General features: G+C 44.4%; 1 protein-coding gene across 1 annotated transcript; it reads left to right on the top strand.

The window, feature by feature from the left end:
• Positions 1 to 2,163: 2,163 nt before the first annotated feature.
• LOC121625731 (23 kDa integral membrane protein-like) lies at positions 2,164 to 9,519 on the top strand. The gene is made up of 10 exons (XM_041963964.1): positions 2,164 to 2,215; positions 2,327 to 2,409; positions 4,550 to 4,615; positions 4,798 to 4,923; positions 5,066 to 5,140; positions 6,417 to 6,512; positions 6,877 to 6,983; positions 7,324 to 7,429; positions 7,532 to 7,615; positions 7,844 to 9,519. Exons 2-10 carry the CDS (start codon positions 2,350 to 2,352, stop codon positions 7,964 to 7,966), a joined length of 843 nt encoding a protein of 280 aa, XP_041819898.1. The 5' UTR covers positions 2,164 to 2,215; positions 2,327 to 2,349; the 3' UTR covers positions 7,967 to 9,519.
• Positions 9,520 to 16,853: the final 7,334 nt, after the last annotated feature.

Raw genomic sequence — 16,853 nt, 5'->3', positions numbered from 1 at the left:
TGCCGTTCTTTGCAGATGATGCGATCCTTCATCGATCTGTGACGTCGTGCATGTTTGAGGTCATTACACTCTGCTGACTCGCTTCAAACACTTTTTATGACGCATCGGTTGGTGCATTTCAAGCTGCAGTGATTTTCTGAACTGGGATGTTTGTTGTTCGCTCCTCGTTTCTGATGAAGACAGTTCTGTTGGATCAAATCAACGTTTTTGGACGTCACCATCGCACAACAAAAACTCATTCATCATCATTCATACATACATGGTGCCGGTTAGCAACAGCAAAGTAAAATGTCATCTTCTCGCCTCCGTCCACGTCTTGTTTATGCTCTTACGTTCTTTTAAACGGTGTAGGGTTCCACTGTCGTTGCTGTTTTAACATCTGTGCTTCGTGACTTGCTGCTTTGGTTTTGGTTTGCAGAGCTGCAGCACAGGCTGCCGTTCACAGTCGTGCTCAGATGGAAGCCGTCCAAATAAAACAACAGTGTGCATTGTTTGCCTCCAGATGATCGTTGTCTGATTTGACACCCTTATCAGCAGGATCCACAGGCTGTGTAAACATGGACGTGGTCTCCATGACTTCACTCACTGGTTTATGAAGAGCTAAGTGAAGCTCGGTGACTCCAGCTGTCTCCATCTTGGCAGCGCTTGACTCCATCAGAGCTGAGTCAGCTGAATGAAGCCTGGTTGCTGAAACCCAGCGGCTAATATAATAGTAATTATACGTACCTTTAAGCCTTATTTTAATCTAAATGAGTGAGTTAGATAAAAATTCACCACTGTACAGCATCATGAATGGAAAAATCAGCTATAGAGAGCAACCAGCCTGTAAACATGTTTATTTTTGCTGTTAGATTTTTTAATATGGGGGTCTATGGGGAAGCCAGAAACAAGTGGTGGTTGTTGAGCCAACCATCCACCTTAAAATCCTCCCTCAGTGGACTTTGTGTCTCTATCATCATCATCGTCATCATTCTGTGTTCCTGATTGACATGATTACTTCAGCCACCAGATGGCGCTGTCACTTGCAAGTAGAGCAGTCTACTTGTTGGACTCTGATCTTGACTGTCTTGACTGGTTTATGTCTCCAGTGAAGCAGAAAGAACGTCCTGACCTTCGTCCACGGTCGTTAGCTTTGGGTACAAGTGGCCAAACTGAGCTGGTCTCACAGGGACAGGGTTTGGATCTGGGACACCAGGAGGGAGCAGAACCGCTCCTGCTCACTGAGAGGGGTCGGTGGAGCTGGTTTGGGCGTGCGATCGGAGGCTTTCGGAGCACAACAGGAAAAGCTGGAGGAAGTATTTGGGGAGAAAGGCGTCTGCTGTGTGTTGTTGAGTCTGCTGCTGTTTCAATAAACAGATTATTTTATTAAAGATGTTCAAACACTTCCTGCACTTGTTGCTTGTTTTCCATCCTTCTTTTATCAAACTTCCTCTTTCTTTTAGCTTCATCCCTCTTCTTCTTTTCTCCTTATCTCCTCATTTGTTTCTTCCCCTTCGCTGCTCTTCTCTCATTACCTCTCCTTGTGTCCTCTTTTCTCATCTCCACTTGTTTCTTCTTCTTGTTTGCTCCTCTCCTTGTTTCCTTCGTTCTTCTTCTCTCCTTGTTTCCTCTCCTCTTGATTGCTCCTCTCCTCTCTGTTTCCTCTCCTTGTTTCCTTCATTCTTCTTCTCTCCTTGTTTCCTCTCCTCTTGTTTGCTCCTCTTCTCTCTATTCCCTCTCCTTGTTTCCTTCGTTCTTCTTCTCTCCTTGTTTCCTCTCCTCTTGTTTGCTCCTCTCCTCTCTATTCCCTCTCCTTGTTTCCTTCGTTCTTCTTCTCTCCTTGTTTCCTCTCCTCTTGTTTGCTCCTCTCCTCTCTATTTCCTCTCCTTGTTTCCTTCGTTCTTCCTCTCTTCTTGTTTCCTCTCCTCTTGTATGCTCCTCTCCTCTCTATTTCCTCTCCTTGTTTCCTCTCCTCTTGTTTCCTTGTCTCCTCTTCTTTCCTCTCCTTGTTTCCTCTCCTTGTTTCCTCTCCTATTGTTTCCTCCTTCCCTCTCCTCTCCTTTCCTTGCTTTCTCCTCTCCTCTCCTTCTTACCTCTCCACTCTTGTTTCCTCTCCTTGTTTTCTCGTCTCTTCTCTCCTTTCTTGTTATTTCTCATAGTTTCCTCTCCTCTCTCCTCTCCAGCTGATCTTCCAAACTTGGTCATGTTCTTCGTTCTGCAGCCAAACACTCCTGAGGTTTAAACAACATCCATCTCACACACACTCACACACACACACACACACACACACACACACACACACACACACACAGGGTCGGCTCTGGTCTTTACTCTGTTTCTATTTTAGCTCGACTCTCTCAGACAGCAGTCATGGCTCGCTGCAGGAGCTACTTGCGAGGACTCGCCATCTGTGTCACTGTGCTGCTACTGGTAAGCTAACCGCTAACTGCTCACAGCTAACGGCTAACAACATGTTTGTGCTTGGTTAGGGTGGATGTGATGAAGAGCAGCTGGAATCAGCAGGGAGATTTATCAGATCATAAAATTATTTCTTAAAACGTGTATTTTATTTTAAGTTCAGCTTTTGTTTAGCTTTAGTCTGAGCTTTCTTTTAATTTATATGTGTTTATATGTGATGATTTATCTGCTGGATGTAAAAATTGTAAATATAAATTAAATCTGATTGATGAGGACATTCTTTAAGTATAAATTAACTGTGTTTTAAAGCCTTTTTTATAAATAATTTATACATCGATTAAATGACAGTTTAATTACTACACACTGACTTTCTAAATTCACAGTTCAGTCTTGAACTTTGAATCAGCAGCTTTAATTGTCTTTCTTACGATTCAGGTCGTAGCTTATGTGGAACTTTAAATCATATCACATGTCACATGTTATGAAACGTACAATTCTACAATTTCCATTTTTTCTGAAAACTTTAAAGCCTGCTTGTCCATGTTGGTGCAGAGTTCATTTATTCTTTATAAATTAATTTGTTATAATTATGCAATTCTAATTATTGTAATTAACTATTTAAAAGAGTGTATTTTGTCTGGTAGCAGATTTCAGTCTGTCTGATGTTTGAGTAACAGAATAAGGTTTGTAGTTTAAATATTTCATCAAATGATGAAATGTGATGCATCATTACAGATTAAACAACCCACAGCATGAAAATCAGCCGCAACATTAAAAATGTTCTCACTTGCTCTGATTTCAACAGATATACCAAAAAACTACAAACTGTTTCTGATTTATTTTTCAGTAAAATGTCAAATAAAATGGTCTTAATGCAAGAAGAAAATTATCTTCAACCCACACAGTAATCTGTCTTTCAGGCACATCATAGTGTTCACTGAGGGAACTGTTTTTTTTTTTTACTGGTTTGTCTTTCTGGACGATGGTTCCTCACATCAGTAGTCAATGATTTCTGAAAAATGTTACTCTATGCTGATGACACACTGCTGTCTGTGTCCTCTGATGACACACTGATGCTCTTTTACAAGAACTTTTGATGTTAGCGTAGAACGTGATGAAAACTTACCTTTTTAGCTTGTAATGTAATAAAATGTTTAAGGCCATTATTATTATTTTTTTTAAATACTGTTGTATTTAAAGTATTTATTGCCTTCAGTCTGTCTTTTTTTTGTCTTTTATGTCCATTATTTTATGATTTCTCTTTTACATTACCCTCCAGTTGTTTTACTGTTTATATTTGTGCTGTCTGATTATTAGCTTGTGATTCACCTGTATAGCACTTACCTGTATGAAAGGAGCTACACAAGTTTAAATAATTGGTATCAGTGTCGACACACTTCAGCCAATGAGCAACAAAAATATGTGAAGGAAACGTTTAAGAACAACATCACCGTTACATAGAGACCACTGACTTGTTTGTTTTGCATAAATTCTTTTTTCAACAAAAATCATTGTATATTATATAAGTGTTTATGTAAGAAAAATAATATAACGCTCGAAATTCTGTGTTTACTTGTGTAGTTAGTGGTTAATCGTTGTTTAGGTTTCTTGTTGGTTTCCTCTTCTTGTTTTCTTCATGCCTTTCTTCCCCTCCCACTGTTTCCTCTTTGCTTCCCTTGTTTCCTTCACTAGAAAAGAACTCAGAACTCAGATCTTAGTCATGCAAACACACTGAAAACACACTTCACACGCTTCATGTCCATAATGGATCTGTGTTTGTTTCTTTGCCGTTTGTTTTGCAGATATCGTGTTGTATGATTTTCCTGACGCCATAAAATCGTAATCGCATCAGTCGCTGCAAAACAGCTTCAGTTAAAGCTTTACTGCAAGAAGATGTTTCAGCGTGAGAATATTTTGTAAAACTGGAAACAGAAACATTTTAAAGTGACCGAGAGACAGATGACGTCTGTTATTCAGAGTCGTCCGAGTTCCCGGCTGATGGGAGTCTGACGAGCGTCTCTCTGGGGGAACAGTTTCAGAGGAATGTTCCTGCAGTTAAAGACTTCCTCCTTCTGTGAAACCCAACAAACTCGCAGCCACGGCAGTTTAATCCAGCTTTTCTTTTTCGTTTCCATTCGTTATCTCTCTGCAGGTGTCTGGTGTGGTGATGATGGGCGTCGGATTTGCCTCCATCGACGGCAACACGCCGGTTGCTGAGGTAACTGTGTTTGTCTGTTTAACCCCACAACAACTCGCATTTAAGTTCCCATCCCATCCGAAGCCACTCCCCCAGAACACCTGCACACCTGATGACGAGGAGACTGGTTCTTTTAATACTTTTTGTACCCGGATTCAGATGAATTTAGCGGCCATCTCTGTCTGTGTCTGTCTCTCTCCCAGTTGTTTGACCAGTTGTCCAGTAGTGATGGTTTACTGGTCCTGCAGGTGTTTGGTCCGGTCACAGTGATTTTGTCTGTTCTGGGCATCTGTGCTGCAACGCTGGACCTCAAACCTCTGCTGCTGGTGGTGAGACACACACACACACACACACACACACACACACACACACACACAAACAGTTTTTTTTTGTCCCCACAACGTGGGTTAGACATGTAGTGACACACACGCACGTGCAGGGGCGGAGCTAACGTTTGATTTCCTCCTTCAGTTTTCTGCTCTGATTTTCGTGGAGTTTGTGGCTCTGATGGTTGTTGCCTCACCGCTGGTTCAGGTCCAAGCTCAGGTAACTTCCTGTCTGTGTCTCTGTCACCTTTAATACTCTATAATCCACTCTGAGCTGCCACTGCTGCCCCCTGGAGGCTGAGGTGATCATCACAGCTTCACACTGTGAGTGTTTTCAGCTGCTGCAGTCCTCACGACGCCAGAACTTCAAGAGCTGTCGTCTAAATCTGAGTGTGGTATACATAATTTCAAGGACATAAAGGGAGCTCCATGTTGATTATATCAACACAATTACGTGCTTTTAACGAATGTTTAACTTTATTTTGTTCATCAGAGATTTATATCTAAACTACGAGAGCGCACGCAGCACAGTGAAGATGGAGGTGAAGGTAGCATCAACAGTGACTGTCTGTGCAGAGCCTCAGTCATCCAGGTCATGATTATCCGAGCAGGGCTGAGTGTTTAGGGCAGCTGGACTCGGTTGAAGATACTTGAAAACATTCCCCTCTCGTCTGCGGGGCTTCTTCAGGTCTGACTGGGGTGAAAAGAGGGCATTAGTTCATCTCCTATCGTGCGTAATTTCGGTGGGTCATAAGATATCAGGTATGCAATTAATCTGCAGATGCTCCAGTATTTACTCACGTAGCAACAGAGTGATCCGACTCTGCTGTTTTGTCTTTTCACTTCCTGTCTGCACAGGAAGTGGGACTGTGTCACATTGCGTAGTTTGGCTGTGATCACCTCACGTCTGCAGTTTTATCAGAGCTGGAAGAACGTGAGAGACCGTCTGACTGCCGCAGCAGAAAAACACTCAGCGTATTTTTAGTTCAGTTCTCCCACACAGCCTCTGGGATCAGCTGGTCATGTGACTGTTAGGATCGTCACGGTGACGGCTCAGAATGTGTTCGATACAGTATTTCTTCATCCAAGTTTCTCATGATATTGACCTTTTATAGAAGTACTTATATTAACAATAACATCAACAATTAATGAGTTAATTGGGTCAAAAATGTGTTTTAATTCATGTTTCCAGACCAACCAAATAATTTGAATAACTCACCATATAAACAGCAACTACAACACAAAGTATGCTAGTTAAGTTAGCTGTAAGCTAGTCAACACTGTAGGCAGCTTTGCTAACTTTAATCTGATACCTGTGGTGGACGTGGAGCTCTCAGGCCTGATTAACCACAAGGACGTGTGTTCCTGACTTTAATCAGAGGTTCAGATCAGGACCAGCAGAACTGAGAGGAAGTTAAGAGACCAAACAGGAAATGCAATGAATGAAAAAATGGGCTGGCCTCAAACGTGTTCTCTCCATCTCTGCTGTCGTGCAGATGGACGGCGCGGTGGACGAGGTGTTCCTGAACGTAACTCCCCTCCACAGAGCAGAGCGCTACATCCAGAGCGAACTGAACAAACTGCAGACCTCCGTAAGAGACGTGCACACAGACAGGAAACGAAACAATTCAATAAGATGTGATCAAACACACACGGGTCTGTTTGCTGCTGCTGTTAGCGTAGCCTGTTAGCTCTCTCAGATATTCATAGAATCTTTCACTATGTTCTGAAACGCTTGACACAGGCTATCTCCTGAAAACTATGAACCAAATGCACTTCATCCACTACGATCCGGAAAGTTGCACAAAGTTACATAACGTGGAAGTTACATAATGATTGTTTCACTGTGCTAAAACCAGGTTTCAGTCTGAAGTCCAGTTTCAGAGATCTGATAATTTACTTTCATGCATCTAAACCGTCTCAGATCCTCCTGAATGCAGTTTGTCTGTTTCTCAGAACTCCTGTTGTGGTTTGAGGAGTTTTGAGGACTGGGAGAATCAACTTCCTGCGTCCTGTTTCTGCACGCCGCCCGCTCCTCCTCCTGCCTCCGACCTGCAGCCGAGGTCAGACCGCAACACGTGAAAAACCAAAAACTTTCTGGATTTCTTTGAGGTTTAGGTTACTCAAACATTTATAAATGTGGGCTTTCCTCAGTGATTTTACAGTCTGCACACATTTAGACGACATGCAGAGTCAGAGAGTTTCAAGAAAACTTTCTGGTGAATTTAGGGATTTGTAGCGTTTTTGAGTCACTTGAAGAGTTTTTGAGCCTGTAGACCAGTTTCTTGAGCCGAGTAAGGAACGCAGTGGAAACAGCTGAACTGTGTTGTTGTGTTTTTGTGGCTCTGCTTGCGGTTGCGCTCCAGAAATGCTGCTTCAGTTTTGTTCTCGTTGGTCTCACAGCTCTCAGTCTGGGAACTCCAGCTCCGACGGACCCTGTGTGATGGTGGGCAGCGACCTTTACCCCCCCACCTCACAGCTCACGGATAAATTATGGGTTCATTCAAAGGTAGCTACTCGGACACACAGCCCCGCCTCCCAGAGAAGGTGTTTTAATTTAATTTCATCATGAGTTTTAAACCTGTTGAATGTTGACCTTTGACCTGTGCAGCCCTGCGGTCCCATCCTGAAGAGCTACCTGAGCTTCCCCATCAAGCTCAGGATCGGAATCATCTCTGCCTTCGCCACCATCACGGTAAACTAACACACCTGAAACGAACTGAACCGGTTTGAGTTGACTTGATCATTTTGCATCATCTTAATTTGCAGATTTTATGTTGATTAAAATACTAAAATATTAAATCGATGGTGGACAAAAGTAATAAAAACAACTCATGGAAACAGACTGAAGCGATCAATGCAGCATCATACTGTGTGTGTGTGTGTGTGTGTGTGTGTGTGTGTGTGTGTGTGTGTGTTGCAGATGGCGGCCATTGCTCTGTGTCTGGCGCTCGGCCTGGAGAAATACTGGAGGACGCCGCCAGTAGAAACGACAGTCGATGACTTCAACAGAGTGAAATATCAGCCTAAGCCCTCCCTGACCTGACCTCTGACCCCTGACCTCATCACTTCACGCCGCTTCGTCATTCACTCTTTGAGGAATCTTTGTTCCAAACAGCGTTTTTATATTCTACAGAAACGGCGACTTGGACTGGTGCTGCTTTGTGTGATCGCAGGACGCCTTTAAAGACGCTTTCAACAACATCGTGTTAAAGAAGAAAGGGCATCGCCAGAAGTGCGCTCTGTCTCTCATCATAGTGGTCTCACAGTCTCAGTTAGACAGGAACCATGTGGGGCCCCTGCAGGGGGGTTTTCAGCTGGATGTCATTTCAAAAGGGTCTTCCTCGTACGGAGCCAGAATGGCGGTGTGAAGAAGAGCTTTGACTGCTTCTGTCTCTGCTTCTGACCAGATGTTTGAAAACTGTATCCAGTCCTGATGCTGATGTGGTGTTTTGTGGAGGGTCGAGTCCAGCAGCTTCCTAAAGACTCCTCTCAGAGTCCCCAACGCCGACACTCAGCTCAGGACTGAAGCAGGAGGAGGGGCTGCTGGTCCTGATAAATAAACTTTGTGTTATCAGTGATGTTCGTGTGGTCTTTAGTTGTAGTTCCCCCTGCAGCCACCAGATGTCAGTAATGATATAAATTAGCAGCCTGCAGCAGGTCAGCGAGTTGTTTTTGGTTAAATCAGGTCAAATTCCTCCGTTTAAGCCGGTTTCCTCACAGCTTCACTTCACTTAAAGCTTCCCTGATAAAAGTTTTGAGAATAAATGATACGACAGATTACTGGAACATGAAAGAAACAAATGTCATTTCTGTCGAGATAAGTTCACGGTCTGTTAAATAGCAGACCCACAAACACCAGCTCCCACACACACAACGACTTGATTGCCAAACTCTGTTACTCATATGAGAAACACTGTAAGTGCACCTACAAAGAATGTGGCGGTCTGATGCTGCTGGTAAACACGGCTCATGAACAGGCTCGGTTTTTCAGACCAGAGGCCTCCTCCGTTAGTCTGTTTAAAATAAGTCCAGATTCTGGTTCCAGCCACACAGCGTGGTCTGCAGGGTCCTGTTTAAATGGTTCCAGCAGTTTGATCTACTGGTTCCAGGAGCACATCCTACAGGTATGAGCAGTCTGTACAGGTTCAAACAGGTGTCCCCGTGAATCAGAGTTTATATTTCTATATTATCAGAAGGAGCAGCGGCAGAAGAAAAGCTTTAACTGAGGTAAAAGTACTGAACAAAAAGTATGTCTGCAAATGCACTTAAAAGTACTCATCCTGCAGTAAGATAAAATAAAAACTGCATTAAACATCCCAACCTGGGGGTCGGGCCCCTCCGAAGGGTCGCCAGATGATTCAGATCTTTGGGATTCGGACAGTAACCTGACATGAAATGTGACTGAAGACCCCCAACAGGCCACAGCTCTTCAGACGGGACCGAGAAACATGGAACCTTTTCGTCTTTGACAGGACGTCATGTTTTATAAGCTCATCATGTGTCGTTGTATTTAAAACGCAAAGTGACGACGAACGCCGAGCCTCAAATAAATGCATCGTGTGGAAGTTCAGTCTTTTTCTTCTTCTGTGTCTCCTGTCCGTCCATCTCTGTCTCTGTGTGATTGTCCGAGTGGACACAGGTGTGCTGAAGGCGGAGCAGAGCGTCACCAGGTGCGTCTCGTCAAAGACTCTGCTCCAGATCTGCTGGCAGTCAGTGCTGGCCGGTGCCTCGGCCCACGTCTCTCCGGTTTCTGGGTCGTCCGCCACCCAGTTCCTCCAGAGGGGTTCGGTATTGCTGCCAGCCTCGTGCCCAGACCTTGGAAAGATCCTGTCTCATCCAGCTTTACCAGCAGTCCCGCCCATGTCTTCTGGTGGCCTTCCAGACCTGCTCCGCCTTCCGTCCAGGCCCGAGGTCGCCCTGAGGTTTCCTGCACTGTTCACCGCTCAGGCTGACAGAATCCGCTGCGGACCTGCCGGCCTCATGTTTCCATCCAGTTTGCCCGACAACACATTACCTGAAATCTCTCACCTGTCTGTCTGTGTCTGCACCTGGTTTCACCTGTAAGAGGAGTAGAAGCACAAAGCAGGAGAGAATAGAAATACAAGTCAAGTACAAATACCTTAAAATTGTGCTTAAGTAAATGTACTTTTTGTGATGATGCCTACACAGTGTTGTAGCAGCAGGGCTGTAACTGTGCCAGAAATCATTGTGTTATTCAGGAAACAGGCGGCAGGTTATTCATCTTTCATCTTTATGGGACAATGCACGTTTCTGACTGCAGATTTCCACGTTGCCATAGCAGCAGCGCGACGATGAAGAAAAAGATCGACGTGTTTTAGTCCTTCTGTTTCTGTTTGTCTCTTTGTTTAGGACACATTCAGTTTTCACAGGATTTCCTCTGAGATGGAGCTGATGACCGTTAACTTTTTCCATCTTCACCCTCAAACTGCTCAGAAACACAGAGTCTCATTAGATATTCATCGTCTGGATCTTGGAAGTATTCGTTCAGATGGTTAAATTCTGTCCGTTCTGTCAGACGACTGTTTAATGATCAAACTGTTGATGCAGTTACACATTAAAAGCACTGGTCTCTTCTTTTTCTTTGCTAATGTGTGCTCAGAAACTAGCCAACTTCCTAACTTAATTAATAAAAGCTAATAGTAAGTTGGTATTGGATGCTAATTTGCTTGATGAGACATGCTAACTATTATGCATTTCTAATAAGTCTTCATAATCAAATCATAAACTATATACGTAAATTTGGCTAAGGAGATACTAAAAAAGCTAACTTTGCTTTGTAAGGTTTGCAAAAGGAGGCTAACAGTAAACTGAACTGTCTCTTGAATAAAACAGCAAGTAGCTAATTAATGCTAGCATTACTAATTAACAAAGCTCCCAATGAATTGCTAAAAGTAATAAATTGCTAGCAATTACAAATTCAGCTAGCAGGTTGCTAACAAATGCTAATTTTTCTAATGGCTAAATGTTTCTAGACATGGCTAATATACTCAAGAAAATTGATAATTTAAGACAGCAAATTGCTGTCTTAATTTGAGATGCTAATTTGAGAAAGCAAGTTGCTAGCAAATGCTAACTTTGCTAACAAAGCAAATAAATGAATATTAGTAAATTTAGTTTGTTATAATTTATTATTTCTATTATTAGTAAATAAATGCTAATTTGGTGAGAGGAAGTTGCCCCAAAAAATAAAAGTTTTGCAAATTAAGTTCATAAAAGAAAGCTGATGTGAGCTCTTCCCGAAACATTGAAGTGGCTTCTTCTTAATAACAGTGCGAGTGTGCAAAGGCTCATGGGTAATGTAGTATTTGGAAATGAAAAACATAACCTCATACTGTCACTGAGTTATCCAGGAGACTTCTCTGATGTTGAGTTTATCATTAAAAGGGAAACTGGAAATTAAACCGAAAAGCCCCCCCCCAAAAAAAAACTGTACATGCATCTCATTTAAATGAGATTATCAGGGGTTATATAACAGGATGGGACGACTCGTCCAGGCCTCCATGCCCTGCTCACATCATATTTCCAGGATTCCAGGCCTTGGGTGGACGTTATGTTTCAGGGTGGGATTTCCTGCTCTGGTTCACTTCTGGGTTTTGCAACACCAGCAGATGCTAGCATCCTGTTTCAGGCCGTTGCTTTCAAAATATGCCCCTCTCACCATTCAGGGCTTTTCCAACAGGAAACGTTGCCTCGGGCGCCACCCAGGCACCACCTTGGCTTTCTATAATCTGCCCACCGGATGGGAATGAGTCATCCACCATCTCTCTCTGATTGCTTTCTCATTACTGGATGTTTACAGTGTGTCTGTGCATGTCCAGCTGCGGCTCAGCTGAAGCTGTTGTTCTGGGAACAGCCGCCACAGTCCACCGCAGTCCACCGCAGTCCTGCAGCCGCAGGAGACCTGTTGGACGGACTCTCTGTCGTGTGTAAATGTTCATTAATCATTTAAAGCAATAATGGATTTGTGAAATCTTTGTAGGAAGGAAGATATTCACGTATGAGCGAGTGAGATGACTGACGAGCCGTGAGAGGCCGCAGCTTCATGATCGAGGATCACTTTCAGTCTCGCTGATGTATAATATGAGCTCGTACCTGTGTTCAGGTGTGCTAGCTGCCTCCTCACTGTGACACCTCCTCAGGACTGTGGAAGAAAGAAGGAAAAAGAAGAAAAGAGGGAAAGAGCCACAAACAGGCGGAGGAAGAAGAAAACACCACAAAATAAAACCAGAAGAAAAGAAAGGCGGGTCGAAACAGCAAAACCAGAGACCTGCTGTCAGAGGGGGCTGTCAGACCCTGCAGGGGTGCAGACCTGGACTGAGCAGCAGGGGGGGTTCAGAGACACCTGTTGGAGGCGCCGCTCTAAAGCTCTGCAGCAACACGTCCGACCAAACGAAGAAGCAGACGGAAACACTGCAGTTTTGAAATGTTGGGGAGGGGGAGGGGGAGGGGGGCTGTCGTGATTCAGGTCTGACTCCAGTTCCCGGGTCCAGCTGCTGGGTGCAGGTGTGGCTTCATTTTGAACAGAGAAGTGACAGTTTCATCATCTCACACTCTCACTTCCCCCTCCCTGAGATGAAGGGCGGATCATCATCATCTGTTTACACGCTGCGTGGCCAAAAGTGTGTGGACGCCTGAACATGTTTGACATTCAACAGCGTCTGCTCTGCTGGTTTTAGATCTGTGGTGGATCAACTGCTCAGATCGTACACAACAATGCAAAATACTCCATTACAAGTAAATTCCAAGTACAGAAGTATTATCAGCAAAATGTACTTGAAGTAACAAAAGTAAAAGTACTTTCTCTGACTCATTATTAGTTTGTGAATACTGAAGCTTCACTGTGTGAGCGGCGTTTTACTGTTGGAGCTGCTGCATAAGAAGAAAGAAGAAAAGCAGAGTTGTGATACTCAAACCTGTAGAAGACGGCAAAGAAAGAAACTTCGCGCCTTCGTAGAGAGATGATAACTTTGGCCTCATGTGCTGCCGTTTCCTCCTCCTGCTCCTCCAGGAGAAACAGGCGGAGCAGCTTTAAAAATAAGCGCTGTGTGTGGATCTACTGTGTCGACGTGAAGAGCGAAAAGCAGCTGATCGTTCCGTAAAGACGCTTTTCAAGAAACAGCCTGAACTTGAGTCGTGCTGCGCTGTGATTGGCTCACAGTTCGGAGCGTCGTATCAGAGTTTGGAAGACGCTTTTGCAGCGTTTCCTGTTAGGCACATCGATGTGGTGGACTCCTCCTGAAGGATGATCCTCTCCAAGTCCAGATCATCCACCGGGTGACGTCTGACACCTGCTCTCAGAGGAGAAGAAGATGTCAGCCGTGTTTCAATCAGCGTACGATGTGGATCTGCCTTCTCACGGGCAGATTTAAGATCCACCATGACAGGCGACCACTTATCCTCCTGCCTGAGACTTGCCCCCAGCTGCCGCAGCCCTGATTATGAGAAACTAGCATCCTCCTCTCGATGCCAAAGACCCCATTAAGGTAATGGCTCCCTTCCCTGAAATGGAAAACATGTGTCTGCTGAGCAACAGTAGCTTCATGCAGCTCTTCATGGGAGAGCGGCTGGGACTCGAGGCCGGTACATCTTCTGGTTCTGAAGCGAATCTGAATCTGGATCTGCAGGTTTCATTCCGGAGGAAATCATCGTCGTCCCCCCTGAAGTCGCTCTGCGAAGCATCCAGGACATTTTCCGCCCCTCTCGAATGTACATGACTCTGGTTTGTTTCACATTTGTTCACATTAAGTAAAGTTAAAGCAGCTGCACATGATGACAGGAAGTTAATTATCTTAGCTGAGACACTTCATTAACTTGCATGATTTATTCAAAATGACGCCCTGTGCGACGTGTAGCTAGCCGTGTCTCACAGTGCAATCTCAGGGAGGCGGTTTGGATTGATGACCACAAACGTCGCGTTTCTCGTAAAGAGGAATCCACACTCACACAGCGTCCACAGGCCTTCAGTCAGCGGCAGGTCACCGAGATCTCACACGTCGTGTTTGGAGCGGTTGTTTCGAAACCCAGAGCGTTTCCATCCAGTTTAAACTGCTGTCAAGCGTATCTGTATCCGGATACGTTACCTGGATCAGGAAGCAGCTGTGGACTCATCGGGATCAGACCACTTCTGGAGGTGGTCTGGCTCACGCTCTGATTGGATCCTGCATCGCTGCTTTCCAAACTGAGATCTGATCACAGTGCGGTGGAGTCCAGACCAGGAGAACGTGTTCTTTATCTTTATCTTTTTCTCTAAAAGACTTTTATTCCGCAGCAGTTCTTAGTGATAAAATGACTTTTTTTGAATATAAAGGAATAAATACTTTCAGCTTATTTAAAGAGCGAGAAGATCAAAATGAGAAAATATTTTAGTTTTGGACGTTTTGGACAGATTTTCTTGTGTTTTTGTTTCCATCTTTCAGGTAAAACCGCCGACGTGGCCTTTCTGCTCTCACAGTCATATCTGATCCCGTCTACGTGACACTTCAACAGCTATAAGACGTGAACAACAGATGAAGCAGTGCAGCGTTAAACTGCAGCCACATACGATCCGACGAGTCCTGTCCTGTCCTCTGCAGCACGTGACGAGCGCATTCAGCCGTCGGGATTAAAGCGGGACAAAGAGGGTCTCACACGCGAGTTATAATTAAGATGAATTTAAAGAGGAGACAATCAAACCAAAAGGCTGGAACCTGCGGGGACGGAGAGGCGGGCTTCCGGGATGCACAGAGCAGAGCACGTTTCCCGACACGTGTGGCCTTTCCGTCGTCTTAAACATGGGCGGATGCTGCTGCTCGACCTTTAAGAGGAATTCAAAGAAATCCAATCTGCTTCAACTGCTCGTCTCTACACGCCGAACGCAGCCTGCACCATCTCTTAACCCACCAATCAGATAATCACATCCTGCTCAACGCTAGCATGCTGCTGCTCCATCGTGTACGTTTGTGATGTCTTTAGAAATCTCACTTCTTACTGTTAATGAAAAGTTGCGATTCAGTGACAAACCGGGTTCACGTGGTCACCGGCAGCGTTCCTGCTCTGATGAAATGAAAGTTAAAACTGTAACAGTGAGAATGAAACCTAACTGCTGCTTTGCTGTTTGGGTGATGGGATGTTTTTTCATGCACACCCAGTCTGGAGGTTCATGGCGTCATCCTCACAGACCTGACACAGACCAGGACTGGTCTCTGAGGACGTGCACTCACATTCTCACAGAGGGGAAAACCTGAATCAGGGGTAAGAGAGAATAAAAGAGCCTCCAGCTGTCGCCCCAGCACGTCTATGCAGAGACTCTTTGCCCCCTTTCATCTGTTGGAACTTGTCTGGTGTCTTGTCACCACGCAGACTTTCTGTAAATCTCAATCTCACCGTCAAACCTGTTTCCAGATTCAACCGTCTCTTCCTGCGGGGACGCTTTCGTTTTTCGGCGAAATGGCAACGAAAACAGTGTCAAAGTGAAACCTAAATGCCGTTTTGGTGGATCATCCTGGACAATGATGGGATTTTTTTCCTGCACAGTCGTCTGCCTCGAGATTCAGCTCTCACTTAAGCGATTAGTTGAGAGTTTACGTTTGTGAACACAGGTATCACCGGTCAGACAGCGCGGCGTCGTCCACGAAACTGTGGGAAAAAAACCCAGAACAGCACAAAGACCAGGACCAGGCTCCGAAAACACACGTTCACCAGTGGCAGAAATTCAGATGAGCTTTAAAACACGTTTATTCATCAACTCAGGAGCATCTCAAAGTTAGATCACAACAGTCTGAGCAGGACAGTTGGTACACATGAGTCTCACATGTGGAAACTCATTATTAAAGTCTAAGTGACAACATTAGCTTTCCTGTTGTCCTGAGTCAGTAAATAGACGGAGCCCACACAGAAAGTCACACAGCATTAACACACAAAGAAGCCAAAACATAAAAAAATCTGCTTTGATGCTGAAATGAACCAAAAAAAACAAAAACAAAAAAACCCCAAAACATGAGTACAGCTCAAAATCTCATTGGCTGGTCCAAACATCTGTGGGAATCATAACTTTAATTTCATTTCGTTACACCTGGTATGAAAGTAGGCTCAGGATCAGGATCTGGATCTGGATCTTACCTTTGTGTGTACACCTGGTGTTTTCAATGTGTTCTCATTATCCTCATGAGTGATTTGAGGTGGTGGCAAATCAGCCCCAGACTACCTTAAAAAATCACAGATTTATGTGTTGTCGAGTTCGGGGGAAGCTTTCTAAACTTTATCAAACACGACAAATTCCTAATTATCTGTCCCCTCTTGTAGATTCGGCAAATGTATTATATGAAGTTATGTCTTTCTTTGTATGAAAAATATTGTGCTAAATATTGCTATGATCCTGGCTGGCTAGTGTGCTAGCCGTTAGCTCCCCAGCTAGCCCCTAATGGTCACTGCAGCAGTGAATTCTGATGTGCCGTATCAGCGCCGTGTTCCCCGTGTGATTGTGACAAACTATCGATTGTTTTAAGGTTCAAGGTTTTCCTCTCCTGTCTGCTCAGGTATACTACAGCTGATTACGGAACGCGGTGCACCTGACCTGGAACTGAGGGGTCGGCACCAAGGCCTGGTGTGGGACTGCTGGTCTGGCTGCCTCTTAGCTGTTAGCTTTGTTAGCTTGTTGTGGTTGTTAGACTTTACGTTAATAAACCTCATGGATTTGATGGTTTTGAGGGTCTTTAAAGTCTTTTTCGTGGTCGGGTTGGGTCAGTGCAGTGTTGGGACGTCACAGTCTGTACTGTGTTTAGCAGCAGCCTCTAGCTGCTAGTGTTGTTCCAGCTAACACGTGCTAAGGAAGAGGAAGCTGGTGGCTAACTGAACCACCGCTATCAAGTTAAGATTATAGGGGTAGGATTAGATAAATTTATACTTCTTCCTACTCCCTTTCGCTCATGTAA

This window comes from Chelmon rostratus, chromosome 22 (assembly GCF_017976325.1).
Source record: "Chelmon rostratus isolate fCheRos1 chromosome 22, fCheRos1.pri, whole genome shotgun sequence".
In the NCBI taxonomy this organism is placed as follows: domain Eukaryota; kingdom Metazoa; phylum Chordata; class Actinopteri; order Chaetodontiformes; family Chaetodontidae; genus Chelmon; species Chelmon rostratus.
The sequence above is the reverse complement of the archived record's forward strand: the minus strand, read 5'-3'. Positions and strand labels throughout refer to the sequence as shown.